An 18861-nucleotide genomic window follows, 5' to 3' on the forward strand; every position below is an offset into this window, starting at 1 on the left:
CACAGTACTGACAAACTGCACATTTCTGCTTTTACAATATTAATAAATACAGTTCAATTTTAAATACATCAGATTATTTCAAAATCATTCATTTATATAAAGCATATAGATCATGATTCAACTGTTCATAATCCTTGCGTTGGATAAGATTGATTTTAAGTTTCTCTATATCCTATCCGTTAGCTACTAATGTCTATTAACCCCTTCTACAGTCCTCATTCTTCTAAATCCCAGTGAATATAATCCTGATCCACTCAATATCTCTTCAAGGATGGCACGCTGGCACAGCAGATAGCACTGCTTCCTCACAGCGGGAAGCGCCAGGGACCCAGGTTTGATTTGCGGTTTGGTCACTGTGCGGAGTCTGCACATTCTCCCAGTGTCTGTGGGTTTCCTCCCACTGTCCAAAAGATGTGCTGATTAGCTGCACTGACTATGCTAAATTCTCCCCTTGTTTAGTCAAACATGAGCCAGAGTGTGGTGACTAAGGGATTTTCACAACTTTGTCAAAAAATGTGTAGGTCCTGCCATCCCAAGAATCAATCTGGTAAACCTTCTCTGCACTCCCTCTATGGCAAAAACATCCTTCCTCAGAAAAGGAGATGAAAACTGCACACAATATTCACCAAGGCCCTATATAATTGCAGCAAGTAATTCCTGCTCTCAGAACACTAATCCTCTCGCAATGTAGGCCAACATACCGTTTGCCACCTTTACCACCTGTTGCATGCTGCAGTGTTATTTGGAGAAGCTGAGCGAGTGGGCAAATGCATGGAGAATGCACAGTAAATAGTCTCACAACCCCAGGTTAAAGTCCAACAGGTTTATTTGGTAGCACGAGCTTTCAGAACGCCGCTCCTTCATCAGGTGAGACTCAGCAACTGAGTCTCATCTGATGAACAAGCGACGTTCCGAAAGCTCGTGCTACCAAATAAACCTGTTGGACTTTAACCTGGGGTAGTGAGACTGCTTACTGTGCATCAACCATGCATTTGCCCATTTGCTCAGCTTATCCAAATAACACTGCAGTATCTCTGCACCCTCCCCACAGTTCACCCTCCCATCCAGCTTTGAGTCATCTGCAAATTTGGAGATATTACAGTTAGTTCCCCCCTCTAAATTATTAAGATTTATTGTGAATAGCTGGGGTCCGAGCTCTGATCCTTGCAGTATCCCAATAGTCACTATCCGCCATTCACAGAATGACCCGCTTATTCTCACTGTTTTCTGTCTGCCAACCAGTTTTCTATCATCTCAATAAACTACCTCAATCCCGTGCGCTTTAATTTCGCACTCTGATCTCTTATGTAGGACTTTATTGAATGCCTGCTGAAAGTCCAAATAAATCACATTTACTGGCTCCCCCTCATCAAGTCTGCTAGTTAGATTCTCGGAGAATTCCAGTAGATTTGTCAAGCATGATTTCCCTTTTGTAAATCTATGACTCTTTCCGATTCTATCACTTTTTACCAAGTGCTCTGTGTAAAATCTAAAGTAAAGTTAAAGTTTATTTATTAATTACAAGTAGGCTTACATTCAGACTGAAAATCCTTTTGATGATGGAATTGAGAATTTTCGCCATTACCAACATCAGGCTGACTGGTGTCTAATTCCCTATTTTCTCTCGATCTCCCTTTTTAAATAGTGGGGTTACGTGCGTTACCTTCCAATCTGTAGGGGCTGTTCCAGAGGCTATAGAATCTTGTAAAGAACAAAGCACAGCAAAGGAACAAACCCTTCGGCCCTCCAAGCCTGCACCGATCGTGATGCCTGCCAAAACTAAAACAGTATGCCCTTATGGAGTCTGTATCCTTTCATTCCCATCCTAGTTATGTATTTGTCTAGTTGCCCCTTAAATGCTGCTATCGTAACTGCTCCCACCACCTCCCCAGGCAGCGTGTTCCAGACATTCACCACCCACTTTGTTTAAAAAAAAACTTGCCTCGCGCATCTCCTCTAAGCTTTTCCCCACGCACCTACGTCCCCTAGTACTTGACTTTTCTAGTACGAGAGCATTTTCTAGAGCATCTGACTATCCACTCTGTCCATGCCATCCATAGTCTTGTCAACCTCTATCAGGGCACCCCACAATGTCCGTCGTTGCATTGAGAACAAACCAAATTTATCCAACCTCCCCTCATAGCTAATACCCTTGATCAGGCATCATCCTGGTAAACGTCTTCTGTACTCTCTCCAAAGCATCCATATCCTTCTGGTAGTGTGGCAACCAGAATTGTACACTATATTCTAAATGAGGCCTAACTAAGGTTCTGTACAGCTGCAGCATGACCTGCGAATTTTTATACCCAATTCCCCAACCGAAGGCGGCAAGCATGCTGTTTGCTTTCCCCGCAATCTTGTGCACTTTATTCCCCTTTCATTAATCAATTCCTTGGTCCTCCCTTGCTGAATTCTAACCTGCTCCCAATCCTCATGTCTGTTGTTTTTTTATGGCCAATTTGTATATCTCTTTCTTGGATCTAATGCTATCACTAATTTCCCTTGTAAGCCATGGCTTGACAACCTATGATGTGGAGATGCCGGCGTTGGACTGGGGTAAGCAAAGTACGAAGTCCCACAACACCAGGTTGAAGTCCAACAGGTTTATTTGGTGGCACAAGCTTTCAGAGCGCTGCTCCTTCATCAGGTAAGTGAGAGTTCTGTTCACAAACAGGGCATATACAGACACAAACTCAGTTTACAAAATAATGGTTGGAATGCGAGTCTTTACAGGTAATCAAGTCTTAAAGGTACAGACAATGTGAGTGGAGAGAGGGTTAAGCACAGGTTAAAGAGATGTGTATTGTCTCCAGACAGGACAGTTAGTGAGATTTTGCAAGCCCAGGCAACTCGTGGGGTTAAGGATACCAGAACAGCCCACAGAGAGATCCGCAGTGCAGCAACCGAAGAGGAGAGAGTCGAATTGGACTCCTCCAGAAGGCTGCTGTCCTCGACTCGACATGTATGCCCAAGCCATCAGGAGGTGCGTCAATGCCAGATTCATCAGCCGCACTCAAAAGACAGCCCCGAACATCACCCAAACACAACGCAGTGCCATCCGCGCGCTCAAGACCAACCGCAACATTGTCATCAAACCAGCAGACAAAGGAGGGGTCATCGTCATACTGAACAGAACGGGTTACTGCAAAGAAGTGTACTGATGACTGAAGAACGAGGAACACGACAGACGGTTACCCGCATATCCGACCAAAGAACACACCCGTCAATTCAACAGACTGATGAAGATCTTTGATGCGGACCTTCAGAGCACCCTCCATGCTCTCATCCCACGTACTCTCCGCGTTGGAGATCTCTGAAAATACACAAGGCCAACACACCCGGACGTCCCATCCTATCAGGCAATGTGCTAGAACCTCTCCGGCTATGTCGAGGGCACCTTGAAACCCATTGTACAAAGAACCCCCAGCTTTTGTCAACTGCCAGTCTCCAGATGCAATTTTACAACTTGCCCGCCTCATCCTGGACCACAATGTCTTCACCTTCAACAACCAGTTCTTCATCCAGACACACGGAACAGACATGGGGACCAAATTCGCACCTCAATATGCCAACATCTTCATGTACAGGTTCGAACAAGACTTCTTCACCGCACAGGACCTTCAACCGATGCTATACACTAGATACATCGATGATGCCAGCACTTTAACCTGGTGTTGTGAGACTTTGCTTACCCCAGTCCAACGCTGAAAGACGCCCTCATAAGAACAGGATATGGTGCTCGACTCATCGATCGACAATTCCGATGCGCTACAGCGAAAAACCGCTGGTGAGGTGTGTGTTGCGATCCTCCTCATCCGAGTAGATCCTGTGTATACGGAGGGCTTGTCCGTAGGGGATGGCTTCTTTAACGTGTTTAGGGTGGAAGCTGGAGAAGTGGAGCATCGTGAGGTTATCCGTGGGCTTGCAGTACAGTGAAGTGTTGAGGTGACCGTCCTTAATGGAGATGCATGTGTCTTAGAATGCAACCGATTACGGACCTCCTCAGAAGGCAAACATGGGACACGGCGGACAGAGTACCCTTCGTCGTCCAGTACTTCCCCGGAGCGGAGCGGAGAAGCTACGCCATCTCCTCCGGAGCCTTCAACATGTCATTGATGAAGACTAACGTCTCGCCAAGGCCATCCCCACACCCCCACTTCTTGCCTTCAAACAATCGCACAACCTCAAACAGACCATTGTCCGCAGCAAACTAACCAACCTTCAGGAGAACAATGACCACGGCACCACACAACCCTGCCACAGCAACCTCTGCAAGACGTGCCGGATCATCGACACGGATGCCATCATCTCACGCAAGAACACCATCCACCAGGTACACGGTACATACTCTTGCAACTCGGCCAACGTTGTCGACCTGATTCCCTACAGGAAAGGATGTCCCGAGGCATGGTACATTGGGGAGACCATGCAGACACTACGACAACGGATGAATGAACACCGCTCTGCAATCACCAGGCAAGAGTGTTCTCTTCCTGTCAGGGAACACTTCAGCAGTCACGGGACATTCAGCCTCTGATCTTCGGGCAAGTGTTCTCCAAGGCGGCCTTCACGACCCATGACAACGCAGAATCGCTGAGCAGAAACTGATAGCTAAGTTCCGCACACATGAGGACGGCCTCAACCGGGATCTTGGGTTCATGTCACACTATCTGTAACCCCCCATGACTTGCTTGGGCTTGCAAAATCTCACTAACTGTCCTGGCTGGAGACAATACACACCTCTTTAACCTGTGCTTGACCCTCTCTCCACTCACATTGTTTGTACCTTTAAGACTTGATTACCTGTGGAGACTCTCATTCCAACCATTATTTTGTAAATTGAGTTTGTGTCTTTATATGCCCTGTTTGTGAACAGAACTCCCACTCACCTTATGGAGCAGTGCTCTGAAAGCTTGTGGCTTGTGCTACCAAATAAACCTGTTGGACTTTAACCTGGTGTTGTGAGACTTTGCTTGACCACCTATCCCATTTTGCTTTTGCAACAGAGAGAAATAAATAATTGTTGCAGTTCACCCATGCGCTCTTTGAATGTTTGCCATTGCCTATCCACTGTTATCCCTTTAAGTAGCATTTCCGAATCCATGATTGTCAACTTGTACCTCATGCCATTGTGGTCTCCTTTAAGATTTAGGACCCTCCTTTTGAATCAATCTTTTTGAGAAATGTTATCAAATTATGGTTGCACACCACCAAGGAGTCTTGCACAACTAAATTGCCAATTATTGTTTTCTCATGAGACAATACCTAGTCTAGGATGGCTTGTTCTCTCATTGGTTCCTCAACATATTGGTCGAAAACACTATCCCATATACATTCCAGGAATTCCTCCCCTCTGGTATTGTGACTAATTTGATTTGCCCAATCGATATTCAGGTTAAAGTCGCCCATAATTACAGATGTTCCTTTATCGGATGTATGATGACCCCCATGGGGGAATCTCAAACCTCCCTGTGGGGCTCTTTGAATCCAAGTTGCCTTGGTAGCAGCCAATGGTCTGCCCAGGTGGAACTTGTTACCTGACCTCTTTATACGGCGAGGGTCTGCAGAATTATTGTCTTGGTTGGGATCTTGCATATATACGCCAAGTAGTAGTGGCTTTATTTTGTGTTTAACAACAAATATTGTTCCTTTCCAGACGGGCTTCCTAAGTTATCACATCAGTGACGAGGAACAAGCAATGTTTCGGCTAATCTTGCCTTTTAACAAGGGAAGTAGCTGTCCTGGACATAATTCTGAGGAATGAAATTGTACAGGTGGTTGAGGAAGTAGTGGGGGAGCATTTTGGTATGATAGCAACAACATGGTACAATTTAAGTTTATTATGGACAAAGAAATACATTTTCAACAAAAGGTTTTGGGTTGCGGGAGAATGGATTTGAGTCAAACGATCAGGATCTGGCCAAGGGGAAGTGCAGGGTGGATCTTAAGAAAGCAATTGGGAAATCAAAGAGGGGATCTTGCACTCAGAACAAATAAAATTACAGCACAGGAACAGGCCCTTCGGCCCTCCAAGCCTGCTGCCTGACTTAACTAAAACTCCCTACCCTTCCGGGGACCATATCCCTCTATTCCCATCCTATTCATGTATTTGTCAAGACGCCCCTTAAAAGTCACTACCGTATTCGCTTCCACTACCTCCCCCGGCAACGAGTTCCAGGCACCCACGACTGCGTAAAAAATCTGCCTCGTACATCTCCTTTAAACCTTGCCCCTTGCACCTTAAACCTGTGCCCCCGAGTAATTGACTCTTCCACCCTGGGAAAAAGCTTCTGACTATCCACTCTGTCCATGCCTCTCATAATCTTGTAGACTTCTATCAGGTCACCCCTCAACCTCCGTCATTCCAGTGAGAACAAACCAAGTTTCTCCAACCTCTCCTCATAGCTAATGCCCTCCATACCAGGCAACGTCCTGGTAAATCTTTTCTGTACCCTCTCCAAAGCCTCCACATCCTTCTGGTAGTGTGGCGACCAGAATTGGACACTCTATTCCAAATGCGGCCTAACTAAGGTTCTACAAAGCATGACTTGCCAATTTTTAAACTCAATACCCCGGCCGATGAAGGCAAGCATGCCGTATGCCGCCTTGACTACCTTCTCCACCTGCATTGCCACTTTCAGTGACCTGTGTGCCTGTACACCCAGATCCCTTTGCCTATCAATACTCTTAAGGGTTCTGCCATTTACTGTATATTTCCTATCTGTATTCGACCTTCCAAAATGCATGACCTCACATTTGTCCAGATTAAACTCCATCTGCCATCTCTCCGCCCAAGTCTCCAACGATCTATATCTTGCTGTATCCTCTGATGGTCCTCATCGCTATCCTCAAATACATCAATCTTTGTGTCATCCGCAAACTTTGAAATCAAGCCAGTTACATTTTCCTCCAAATCATTTTAGTAGCAAAGGTCCCAGCACTGATCCCTAAGGAACACCACTTGTCACATCCCTCCATTCTGAAACGTACCCCTCCACTGCTACCCTCTGTCTTCTTTGACCGAGCCAGTTTTGTATCCAACTTGCCAGCTCACCTCTGATCCCATGCGACTTCACCTTCTGCACCAGTCTGGCATAAGGGACCTTGTCCATGTAGACACCATCCACTGCCCTGCCCTCATCAATCATCTTCGTCACTTCCTCGAAAAACTCGATTAAATTCGTGAGACACAATCTCCCCTTCACAAAACCATGTTGCCTCTCCCTAATACGTCCACTTCTTTCCAAGTCGGAATAAATCCTACCTCGAAGAATCCTCTCCAATAATTTCCCTACCACTGATGTAATTACCTGGATTATTCTTGCTACCCTTCTTAAACAAAGGAACAACATTGGCTATTCTCCAATCCTCTGGGACCTCCCCGTAGCCAGTGAGGATACAAAGATTTCTCTCAAGGCCCCAGCAATTTCCTCCCTTGCCTCTCTCAGTATTCTGGGGTATATCCCATCAGGCCCTGGGGACTTGTCTACCTCAGCTGACCTCATTCAACCAATACGGAAAACGAAAGGAAGTTTATTGCTAATACATGCATCAGAAAAGATAGTCAGAACCATAACATGGTTCAATTGAAATTTGTTATGGACAAAGAAATTGACAAGTTGCAGAAAAAGGTTTTCGATTGGGGAAGAGTAGATCTTAACCAAATTAGGCAGGATTTAGCCAAGGTAGACTGGAACGAGTTACTTGTGGGGAAATCTACAGAAGAGGGGTGTTCAAAGGTGAAATGGGGAAGGTACAGGCCCAACATGTACCCTCTAGGGTAATAGGAAGGTGCAACAAACCCAGAGAACCATGGATGACCAGAGACATACAGGATACAATGAGAAGGAAAAGAGAGGCTTTTAACAAGTATAAGGGGAGTAAGTCTGCGGAGGCATTAGTGGAGTATAGAAAGTGCAGGATGGAGCTTAAGAAATCAATTAGGAGAGCAAAGGGGATATGAGAAAGCTCCGGGGGTAAAAGTAGGGAAAATCCTAAAATATTCCATAAGTATTTCCATGGGAAGAGGATAACCAGGGAAAGATTAGGGTCCATTAGGGACCAAGGGGAAAATCTGTGGATGGAACCAGAGGACATTGATCGGTTATTAAAAGATTATTCCACTTCTGTTTTCACCCATGAGAATGAGATAGTTATGGAACTCTGGGAGAGAGACTGAGGCTCTAGAGAAAATTATCATAGGGAGTGACAAAGTATTGGGGGTATTGGCAGGCTTAAAAGTGGGCAAATCTCCAGGTCCGGATGAATTGTGTCTCAGGTTGTTGTGGGAGGCAAGGGAGGAAATTGCAGGGGCTCTGACTCAAATTTTTAATTTCTCCCTGGCCGCTGGGCAGGTGCCAGAGGACTGGAGAACAGCTAATGTGGTCCCACTATTTAAGAAAGGATGTAGAGACAAGCCAGGGAACGACAGACCAGTGAGTCTCATGTCTGTGGTTGGGAGAAGACTGGAGAAGATTCTGAAGGAGAGAATCTATCTCCATTTGGAGAGGCAAGGTTTGATCAGGAATAGTCAGTATGGTTTTGTCAAAGGGAGGTCATGCCTAACACATTTAATTGAATTTTTTGAGCATGTAACCAAGTGTGTAGATGAGGGTAGTGTGGTTGATGTAGTTTATTTACATGGACTTCAGCAAAGCCTTTGACAAAGTCCCCTATGGGAGACTCATTAAGAAGGCACATGGGATACAGGGTGATCTGACAAGATGGATACATAATTGGCTTAGCAGTAGGAGACAGAGGGTGGTGACAGACGGCTGCTTTAGTGACTGGAGGCCAGTGGCGCACCACAGGGATCCGCGCTGGGCCCCCTATTGTTCGTCATTTATGTAAATGACATAGATGACTACGTGGAGGGTAGGATCAGTACGTTTGCCGATAACACAAAGATTGGCCGGATGGTTAAGTGAGGTTGAGTGTCTTGGGTTACAGGAAGATGTAGACGAGATGGTCAAATGGGCGGATAAGTGGCAGAAATTTAGTGGCAGGAGTTTAACCCTGAAAAGTGAGAGGTGATGCACTTTGGAAGGATAATTTGACAAGGAAGTATACTATGAAAGGGCTGACACTGGGAAGTGTCGAAGGACAAAGGGACCTTGGCATGTTTGTCCATAGATCTCTGAAGGTTTCCACAGGTAAATAGGGTGGTGAAAAAGGCATATGGCACATTTGCCTTTATCAATCGGGGTGTAGATTACAAAAGCAGAGAGGTCATGATGGAGTTGTATAGAACTTTGAGGCCACAGCTGGAGCACTGTATGCAGTTCTGGTCACCACATTATAGGAAGGACGTGAATGCACCGGAAAAGGTGCGAAGGCAATTCATCAGGATGCTGCCTGGGATGGAATATTTAAGTTATGAAGAGAGGTTGGATAGGCTTGGGTTGATTTCGTTGGAGCAGAGAAGACTGAGGGGGTGACCTGATAGAGGTGCTCAAGATTGAGGGGCGTGGATAGGGAGCAGCTGTTCCCCTTGGTTGAAGGGTCAGTTATGAGGGGACACAAGTTAAAAGTGAGGGGTGGGAGGTTTAGGGGGATTTGAGGAAAAACGTTTTTACTCTGGGGTGACGGTCTGGGATGCACTGCGTGGAAGGGTGGTAGAAGCAGGATGCCTCGCATCCTTTAAAAAGTACCTGGTTGAGTACTTGCCACGCCATAACATTCAAGGCTATGGGCCAAGTGCCGGCAAGTGGGATTAGGTGGGCAGGCCAGGGCCTTTCATGTGTCGGTGCAGACTCGCTGGGCTCAAGTGCCTCTTCTGTGCTGTAGTATTCTGTGATTCTACCCACTCTGACGTAACAGTCCATGTGAGATCAATATACTTTTTCTGAACACTTGGATCTCCCGCCCAGCTTGCCACCCAAACTGGACGGTCCAATTACAATATTACATAGTATTACTTTAGCCAATAACACTCCACCTGTCTGATCATTAGTCCAGAATGAAAGGAAGCTCTTCCCTCGTTACTTCAAAACCTAACTACGTAAATCCGGTAGATTCGAGGATATTCTCTGACACCTGCAACTGGTCGCAGATCCTGCGTTGTCACTTGGGGTCTTCGTGGTTGGGCGTTACTGTTAGCTGTCAGGCTGCAGTCTGACATCGTATGTCGGAGGATGTCCAGACCATTGTCCTGTGGATGGATCAAAGGCCGGCGAGTAGATGCGGTCTCTGGATTTGTGGTTGAGCCAATGGCCGGGTCCACGTGTTAGGGTTCTCTGGGTCACTGCCAGGTCAGGGGTCTTCCTTCTGGAGGTTGGCAGATCTCTAGACCTGCAAGTAGAATAGGAGATAAGAGAGGAGAAGTGCATCAAGGTAGAAAAATCCCCAGGACCTGATGAAGCATGTCCCAGGACGTTGTTGGAGGCGAGAGAGGAAATCGTGGGTCCCCTAGCAGAGATATTTGAATCATCGTTAGTCACAGGTGAGGTGCCTGAAGATTGGAGGGTGGCAAATGTTGTGCCTTTGTTTATGAAGGGCTACCGGGAAAAGCCTGGGAACTACAGGCCAGTTGATCCTAATGTCTGCAGTGGGTAAGTTGTTGGGTATCCTGAGACGAGATCTACAGCCATTTAGAGAGGCTAGGACTGATTAGACAGCATGGTTTTGTAAGTGGAAAATCATGTCTCATGAATTTGATTGAGTTTTTTGAAGGGGTAACCAGGAAGGGATATGAAGGCAGTGCAGTCGACATTGTCTACGCGGACTTTAGCAAGGCCTTTGACAAGGTACCGCACGGTAGGTTGTTGCCTAAGATTAAATCTCATGGGATCCAGCGTGAGGTAGCCAATTGGATGCAAAATTGGCTTGATGACAGAAGCCAAAGAGTGGTTGTCGAGGGTTATTTTTCAAACTGGAGGCCTGTGAGCAGCGGTGTGCCTCAGGGATCGGTGCTGGGTCCACTGTTATTTGTCATTTATATTAATGATTTGGATGGGAATTTAGGAGGCATGGTTAATAAGTTTGCAGATGACACCAAGATTGGTGGCATAGTGGACAGTGAAGAAGATTTTCTAGGATTGCAACGGTACCTCGATCAATTGTTCCAGTGGGCTGATGAATGGCAGATGGAGTTTAATTTGTATAAATGCGAGGTGATGCATTTTGGCAGATCGAACCAGGGCAGGACTTACTCAGTTAATGGTGGGCATTGAGGTGAGTTACAGAGCCAAGAGGTCTAGGGGTACAGGTACATAGCTCTTTGAAAGTGAAGTCACAGTTGGGCAGGGTGTGAAGAAGGCATTCAGCATACTTGGTTTCATTGGTCAGAATATTGAATACTGGCATTGGGGCATATTGTTTAAATTGTACAAGACATAATAAGGCCACAATTGGAATATTGTGTGCAGTTTTGGTCACCCTGTTATAGAAAGAATATTATTAAACTAGAGAGAGTGCAGAAAAGCTTTACTAGGATGCTACCGGGACTTGATGGCTTGAGTTATAAAGAGAGGCTAAGTAGACTGGGACATTTTCCCCCTGGATCAAAGAGGACTTGGGGGTGATCTTATAGAGGTCTATAAAATAATAAAGAGCACAGATAAGGTAGATAGTTAACATCTTTTCCAAATGGTAGGGGAGTCTAAAACGAGATGGCATAGATTTAAGGTGAGAGGGGAGAGATACAAAAGGATCCAGAGGGGCACTTTTTTCACACAGATAGTTGTATGTGTCTGGAATGAACTGCCAGATAGTAGTGGAGGCGGGTACAATGTTGTCTTTTAAAAAGCATTTAGAACGTTAAATGGGTAAGATTGGTAGAGAGGGGTATGGGCCAAATGCAGGTAATTGGGGCGAGCTTATTGTTAAAATTGGGCGGCATGGACAAGTTGGGCCGAAGGGCCTGTTTCCATGCTGTAAACTTCTATGACTTTATCAGTAAAGTTAAAAGAGCAGCGTTAGTAATTTTTAAACAGGAGAATTGATTTTTAATTTTTAAAATGGGAGTTGGGGGGTGGAGAGGTGGGGGAGTGTTTGCATGCTGCAGAAAGTTGCAGCTCTCCGGGTCAGAGGGGTTGGGGCCTGGGGTGCGAAGGCTCCAGCTCTGGAGGTAGTGTCCTGGTTGGTGGGGGTCAGGGGAGTGAAGGCCCCAACTCTGGAGTTAAAATCCCGGTCAGGGCTGGCCATAGGAGGTGGAATTCCTTTTGGTTGGGTCCTGAGGAGTCGAGGCCCTGGAAGGTGGAATCCCAGTTGCTGGGGGCTGGGAGATGAAGGTCCTGGCCCCAAAGGTCGAATCCCGGTTGGTGGGGTCCCGGGGAATGAAGGTATCGGCCCCGGAGGTGGAACCCCAGTTGGTGGGGCTGGGGAGTGAAGGCCCCTGAGGTGGAGTGCCAGACAGTGGGAGCCAGGCTAGTGAAGGCCCTGGAAGTAGAGTAGTGGTCATTGGGAACCAGGGGAGTGAAGGACCCAATCCTGGAGGTAGAATTCCGGTTGGTGGAAGCCGGGGGCTGAAGGCTCCGGACCCGGAGGTAGAGCCTCGGCCAGGGGGGGAGTGAAGGCCCCAGAGGTAGAATCCAACGCCAGCTGATAGTCGTCAGACTGCAATGCCAGTCATTGGTCCTATCTTTTAATCATGATGTGGAGATGCCGGCGTTGGACTGGGGTAAACACAGTAAGAAGTCTCACAACACCAGGTTAAAGTTCAACAGGTTTATTTGGTAGCAAATACCATAAGCTTTCGGAGCAATGCTCCTTCGTCAGATGGAGTGGTCTCTGTTCTCAAACAGGGCACAGACACAGAAATCAAATTACAGAATACTGATTAGAATGCAAATCTCTACAGCCAGCCAGGTCTTAAATGTACAGACAATGTGGGTGGAGGGAGCATTCAACACAGGTTAAAGAGATGTGACTGGGGCTGGGGTATGAAATACATCTCTTTAACCTGGTGTTGTGAGACTTCTTACTGTCCTATCTTTTAGGACTGAGATGAAGAAAAGTATTTTCCTGACGATTGAGCAACTTCGTTATTCTTAATCTCTGCCTCAGATGGTGGTGGAAGCAGGATTATTGAATATTTTTAACACTGGGGTAGATAGATTCTTGTTGGGCAAGGGAAGTGGTGGGAAGAGAATGTGGAACTTGAAATACAAACCGATCAGCCATTATCTTATTAGATGGCAGAGCAGGCACCCGGGGGCCATCTGGCCTACTTTCTTATTTTATATGCTGATAGAGGGTGGTATAGCATATCCTTGACTGTGACATTTGTCTTTCTGATGCTGATGATCAAACATACGATTATATGAATTAGAAGCAGCATTTGGCCCCCCAGGCCTGTTCCACCATTCAATGATGTGGACAGTGGCTTTTGCTACCAAATAAACCTGTTGGACTTTAACCTGGTGGTGTTAGACTTCTTACTGTGTCCACCATTCAATAACATAATCGCTGATCTGATCATGGCCCCAACTCCACATTCGTTCCTACCTTGACTTTGGGCGGCACAGTGGATAGCACTGCTGCCTCACAGTACCAGAGACCCAAGGTTCAATTCCAGCCTTGGGTGACTGTCTGTGTGGAATTTGCACCTTCTCCCCATGTCTATGTGAGGATGCTCTTGTTACTTCCCATCGTCCAAAGATGTGCAGGTTACGTGGATTGGCCATGCTAAGTTGCCCCTCAATGTCCCAAGAATTGGAGGATTAGCGTGGTAAATGCATGGGGTCACAGGGATAGGACAAGGGGGTGGGCCTGAGTAGGATGTTCTGTTGGAGGGTTGGTACAGGCTCAATGGGCCGAATAACCTCATTCTGCATTGTAGGGATTCTATGATACTATACCTCGTTAGTCAAGAATATATATACTTTTGCTTTAAAGATATTCAACACCCCTATCTCCACTGCTGCTTGTGGAAGAGAATTCCAAAGGCTCACTACCCTTAAATGGGCGATTCTATGTATTTAAACCCTGCCCCCTAGTTCTAGTCTCTTCTAAAAGGAGAAGTTTCTTTTCAGCATCCATCTTGTCAAGGCCCTTCATAATTTTATTTTAGTAGGATTACCTTTCCATTCTTTTGAACTTCAGTGGATACAGCCCCAGTCTAACCACCACCTTGTCACCCCCAAATCCCAACTTGATAGAATCTGTTCATTGGCCACTCCAGGAGTCCCTCAGTATGAAACATTAGTGCAGCATCATCAGCATGGAGCAACTCTCTGATGAGGGGTTGGTGCATCTTTGTTTTAGCTCTTAGATGAACAAATCTGAGCAGCTTTCCATCACTAAAACCCAGTTGGATATAATTTCTATTCTGACCCTGTTGGGCTCTGTGTGACGTGTGTTAGAAGCTCTTTGTAGACAAAAGAGCATATGCACACGTTGCACCTTTTTTCAGCTGAACAAAATAGGCAATAACTATTCCCTGGTTCATTCCCCAGGGCAATGTCTTGACCAGTTAGAGTCAACTTGTCTAGTTTGAACTTGGTCAACCTCCAAGCTTTGTCATTCTCCATGCCAGCGCCTCTACCATGCTGAATCTATTTGCCAAACAATCATACTCCCTTTTTATGAAGTATAAATTGTTATTCCCTTTACATTTGATATTCTTACAAATGTCCTGATGAGTACCAAATGAAAAGCTTTATTGATCTGATTTGATTTATTATTGTCACATATATTAACATTCAGTGAAAAGTATTGTTTCTTGCGCGCTTTACAGACAAAACATACCGTTCATAGAGAAGGAAACGAGAGAGTGCAGAATGTAGTGTTATAGTCATAGCTAGGGTGTAGAGAAAGATCAACTTAATGCAAGGTAAGTCCATTCAAAAGTCTGACAGCAGCAGGGAAGAGAGTTGGTTGGTACGTGACCTCAGACTTTTGTATCTTTTTGCCGACGGAAGAAGATGGAAGAGAGAATGTCTGGGGTGCGTGGGGTCTTTAATTGTGCTGGCTGCTTTGCCGAGGCAACGGGAGGTGTAGACAGAGTCGATGGATGGGAGGCTGGTTTGCGTGATGGATTGGACAACGTGCCATTTTCTAGCAGTTTCTGTGCTACCAAATGGCAAATGATATAGCTACAAGTGAAATATGGTCGCCATTGTGAAGTACTTTGCATCGTAAATGTTTATAATGTCCTTTGCATAAGTTATATATTACAAATGAATTGGAAGTTAACTGGGTAAAGAGGCTTTAAAATGGATACTACTGTATCGTGTTGCATTGTTGCTTGGTTCCAGTGCAGTTCGGAATTGTGATAATGCCAGTTAAGATTCTATTATGTGATGTATGTTAAATACATGTATGAGTCCTCAAAACTTTTCAACTTAAAAACATTCTTACAAGTTAAATATGATGGCTTTATAATGACTTTTTAATATGATTTTTAGTAAGTATGCACTTTTACTTATTTATCTTGTCATTGGCAGTACCTTGAGGCCCAAGGATGAAGCTGTGCAATTTCACAATCTTATTGTTTTCCACGTGAAATGCAATTTTGTTGTCGATGTAAAAATTCTGATTAAAAATGAAAGTTGCGATCTAAAGTTTCAGTTACAACATGTTGACTGTGTTATGTCAGTCAATCCTAAACAAATTTTGTATATATGACAAAATGTAGAATTGAAACATTATTCTGATCTTGCTTCCAATTTTGCTATCCTTATTTTTGCAGGTATTTGATCAATATCTAAACTTTATCACTTTGGAAGATGACATGTTTGTGTTGTGCAACCAGAACAAGGAGCTCATCTCATATCATGGTATTGACTTTAGTCTCTTACTCAACAGTATAATTGATAAATGCATGAATAATGTTTTTGGAAAAAATTTAGGCTTATGCCACTTTTCAATAGTGTGCAAGATAACAAACACACTATAAAATTCATTCTTGAATGTAGTTGGAGATGAAACAGCCAATTGTGTATTTGCTTCAGAATGGGTTGATCCAGGTTTTGGACTTATCAGCAGGTGAGCCAGTAACACATTAGAGTTGTCATTGAAAACTGCATATTTAAAAATGTATCAATCTTTGAAATAAAGGTCACTATAAGATGCACTACCGAATAGACAAATAAATTAACTGGATAAATGTTTGTTACATAGTAAAAACAATTAATAACCAAAATGCATTGAAAAAGCTGATGTTGGACATCGTCTATAGCAAAATCAATGTTGAAAGTATTAACCTTTTGAAATAGTTCACACCTATTGATCATGGTATAATGGGTCTTTACAATATTAAAAGGTATGTAACATAACATGAACAGCATAACCCATTACTTGCACTATAGGTTGGCCCTGACACCATGCAATTGCACTAAAAAGGCACGAGTTAATGAGGATTTTGTAGCCTTTGTCAGAATTAATTGATAAGATAAAAGGAATATACCCAAACCTCTACTTAGAGTTAATCAAATGTGCTTCCCAATGCAGCCAGGCCAATATCATGCATTGCCCAGTTTTTGATACACTCTCCGGTTTCATTTAAAGCCCATCCAGCAGCTCCTAATGTTGCATCTCCTTATTTTGGCCTCTTTTAGTGCGTATTTTTACTCTTTCTTTACTGTGCTCCAATTTATTTTTAATGATTTCTTTGCAAGATTTTAATTGCTTAATGGACCAGAACTTCCAAGTAGTGGCAATCTGACTGCCACTCCATTCCTAGTTGCTACACGAGCCCGGCCTTCTGACTTGATGTGGAGATGCCGGCGTTGGACTGGGGTAAACACAGTCCAACAACACCAGGTTAAAGTCCAACAGGTTTATTTGGTAGCAAAAGCCACACAAGCTTTCGGAACAGGCTGTTCCTCCGTCAGGTGGGTGGGAGTTCTGATCACAAACAGGGCACAAAGACAAACTCAATTTACATGAATTATGATTGGAATGTGAGTCTTTACAGCTAATCAAGTCTGAAAGGTGCAGACAATGTGAGTGGAGGGAGCATTATGCACAGGTTAAAGAGATGTGTATTTTCTCCAGACAGGACAGCTAGTGAGATTTTGCACATCCAGGCAGGTTGTGGGGGTTACAGATAGTGTGACATGAACCCAATATCCCAGTTGAGGCCGTCCTCATGTGTGCGGAACCTGGCTATCAGACTCTGCGCTGTCGTGTGTCGTGAAGGCCACCTTGGAGAACGCTTACCCGGAGGTCAGAGGCTGAATGCCCGTGACCGCTGAAGTGCTCCCCAACAGGAAGAGAACAGCCTTGCCTGGTGATTGTCGAGCGGTGTTCATTCATCCGTTGTTGTAGCGTCTGCATGGTTTCCCCAATGTACTAGGTCTCGGGACATCCTTTCCTGCAGCGTAACGGGTAGACAACGTTGGCCGAGTTGCAAGAGTATGTACCATGTACCTGGTGGATGGTGCTCTCGCGTGAGATGATGGCATCCGTGTCGATGATCCGGCACATCTTGCAGAGGTTGCTGTGGCAGGATTGTTGGTGCCGTGGTCACTGTTCTCCTGAAGACTGGGTAGTTTGCTGTGGACAATGGTCTGTTTGAGGTTGTGCGGTTGTTTGAAGGCAAGAAGTGGGGGTGTGGGGATGGCCTTGGCGAGATGTTCGTCTTCATCAATGACATGTTGAAGGCTCCGGAGGAGATGTTGTAGCTTCTCCGTTCCGGGGAAGTACTGGACGACGAAGGATACTCTGTCCACTGTGTCCCGTGTTTGTCTTCTGAGGAGGTCGGAGCGGTTTTTCGCTGTGGCACGTCGGAACTGTTGATCGATGAGTCAAGCGCCATATCCTATTCTTATGAGGGCATCTTTCAGCGTCTGGAGGTGTCTGTTGCGATCCTCCTCATCCGAGCAGATCCTGTGTATTCGGAGGGCTTGTCCGTAGGGGATGGCTTCTTTAACGTGTTTAGGGTGGAAGCTGGAGAAGTGGAGCATCGTGAGGTTATCCGTGGGCTTGCGGTACAGTGAGGTGCTGAGGTGACTGCCCTTAATGGAGATGCGTGTGTCCAAGAATGCAACCAATTCCGGAGAGTAGTCCATGGTGAGTCTGATGGTGGGTTGGAACTTGTGATGGCATCATATAGAACATAGAACATAGAACATTACAGCGCAGAACAGGCCCTTCGGCCCACGATGTTGCACCGACCAGTTAAAAAAAAAAACTGTGACCCTCCAACCTAAACCAATTTCTTTTCGTCCATGAACCTATCTACGGATCTCTTAAACGCCCCCAAACTAGGCGCATTTACTACTGATGCTGGCAGGGCATTCCAATCCCTCACCACCCTCTGGGTAAAGAACCTACCCCTGACATCGGTTCTATAACTACCCCCCCTCAATTTAAAGCCATGCCCCCTCGTGCTGGATTTCTCCATCAGAGGAAAAAGGCTATCACTATCCACCCTATCTAAACCTCTAATCATCTTATATGTTTCAATAAGATCCCCTCTTAGCCGCCGCCTTTCCAGCGAAAACAATCCCAAATCCCTCAGCCTCTCCTCATAGGATCTCCCCTCCATACCAGGCAACATCCTGGTAAACCTCCTCTGCACCCTCTCCAAAGCCTCCACATCCTTCCTGTAATGTGGGGACCAGAACTGCACACAGTACTCCAAGTGCGGCCGCACCAGAGTTGTGTACAGTTGCAACATAACGCTACGACTCCTAAATTCAATCCCCCTACCAATAAACGCCAAGACACCATATGCCTTCTTAACAACCTTATCTACTTGATTCCCAACTTTCAGGGATCTATGCACACATACACCTAGATCCCTCTGCTCCTCCACACTATTCAAAGTCCTCCCGTTAGCCCTATACTCAACACATCTGTTATTCCTACCAAAGTGAATTACCTCACACTTCTCCGCATTAAACTCCATCCGCCACCTCTCGGCCCAACTTTGCAACCTGTCTAAGTCTTCCTGCAAACTACGACACCCTTCCT

General features: G+C 45.4%; 1 protein-coding gene across 1 annotated transcript in view; it reads left to right on the forward strand.

Moving 5' to 3' along the window:
* Nucleotides 1–18861, forward strand: part of scfd1 (sec1 family domain containing 1) — a 451124-nt gene that overhangs the window by 73242 nt on the left and 359021 nt on the right. Inside the window, exon 6 of the mRNA XM_078233262.1 lies at nucleotides 15632–15719. Within this exon, the coding sequence (XP_078089388.1) occupies nucleotides 15632–15719 (88 nt within the window). The remainder of the gene's footprint in view (nucleotides 1–15631; nucleotides 15720–18861) is intronic.

Source organism: Mustelus asterias, chromosome 18 (genome assembly GCF_964213995.1).
Source record: "Mustelus asterias chromosome 18, sMusAst1.hap1.1, whole genome shotgun sequence".
In the NCBI taxonomy this organism is placed as follows: Eukaryota; Metazoa; Chordata; class Chondrichthyes; order Carcharhiniformes; family Triakidae; genus Mustelus; species Mustelus asterias.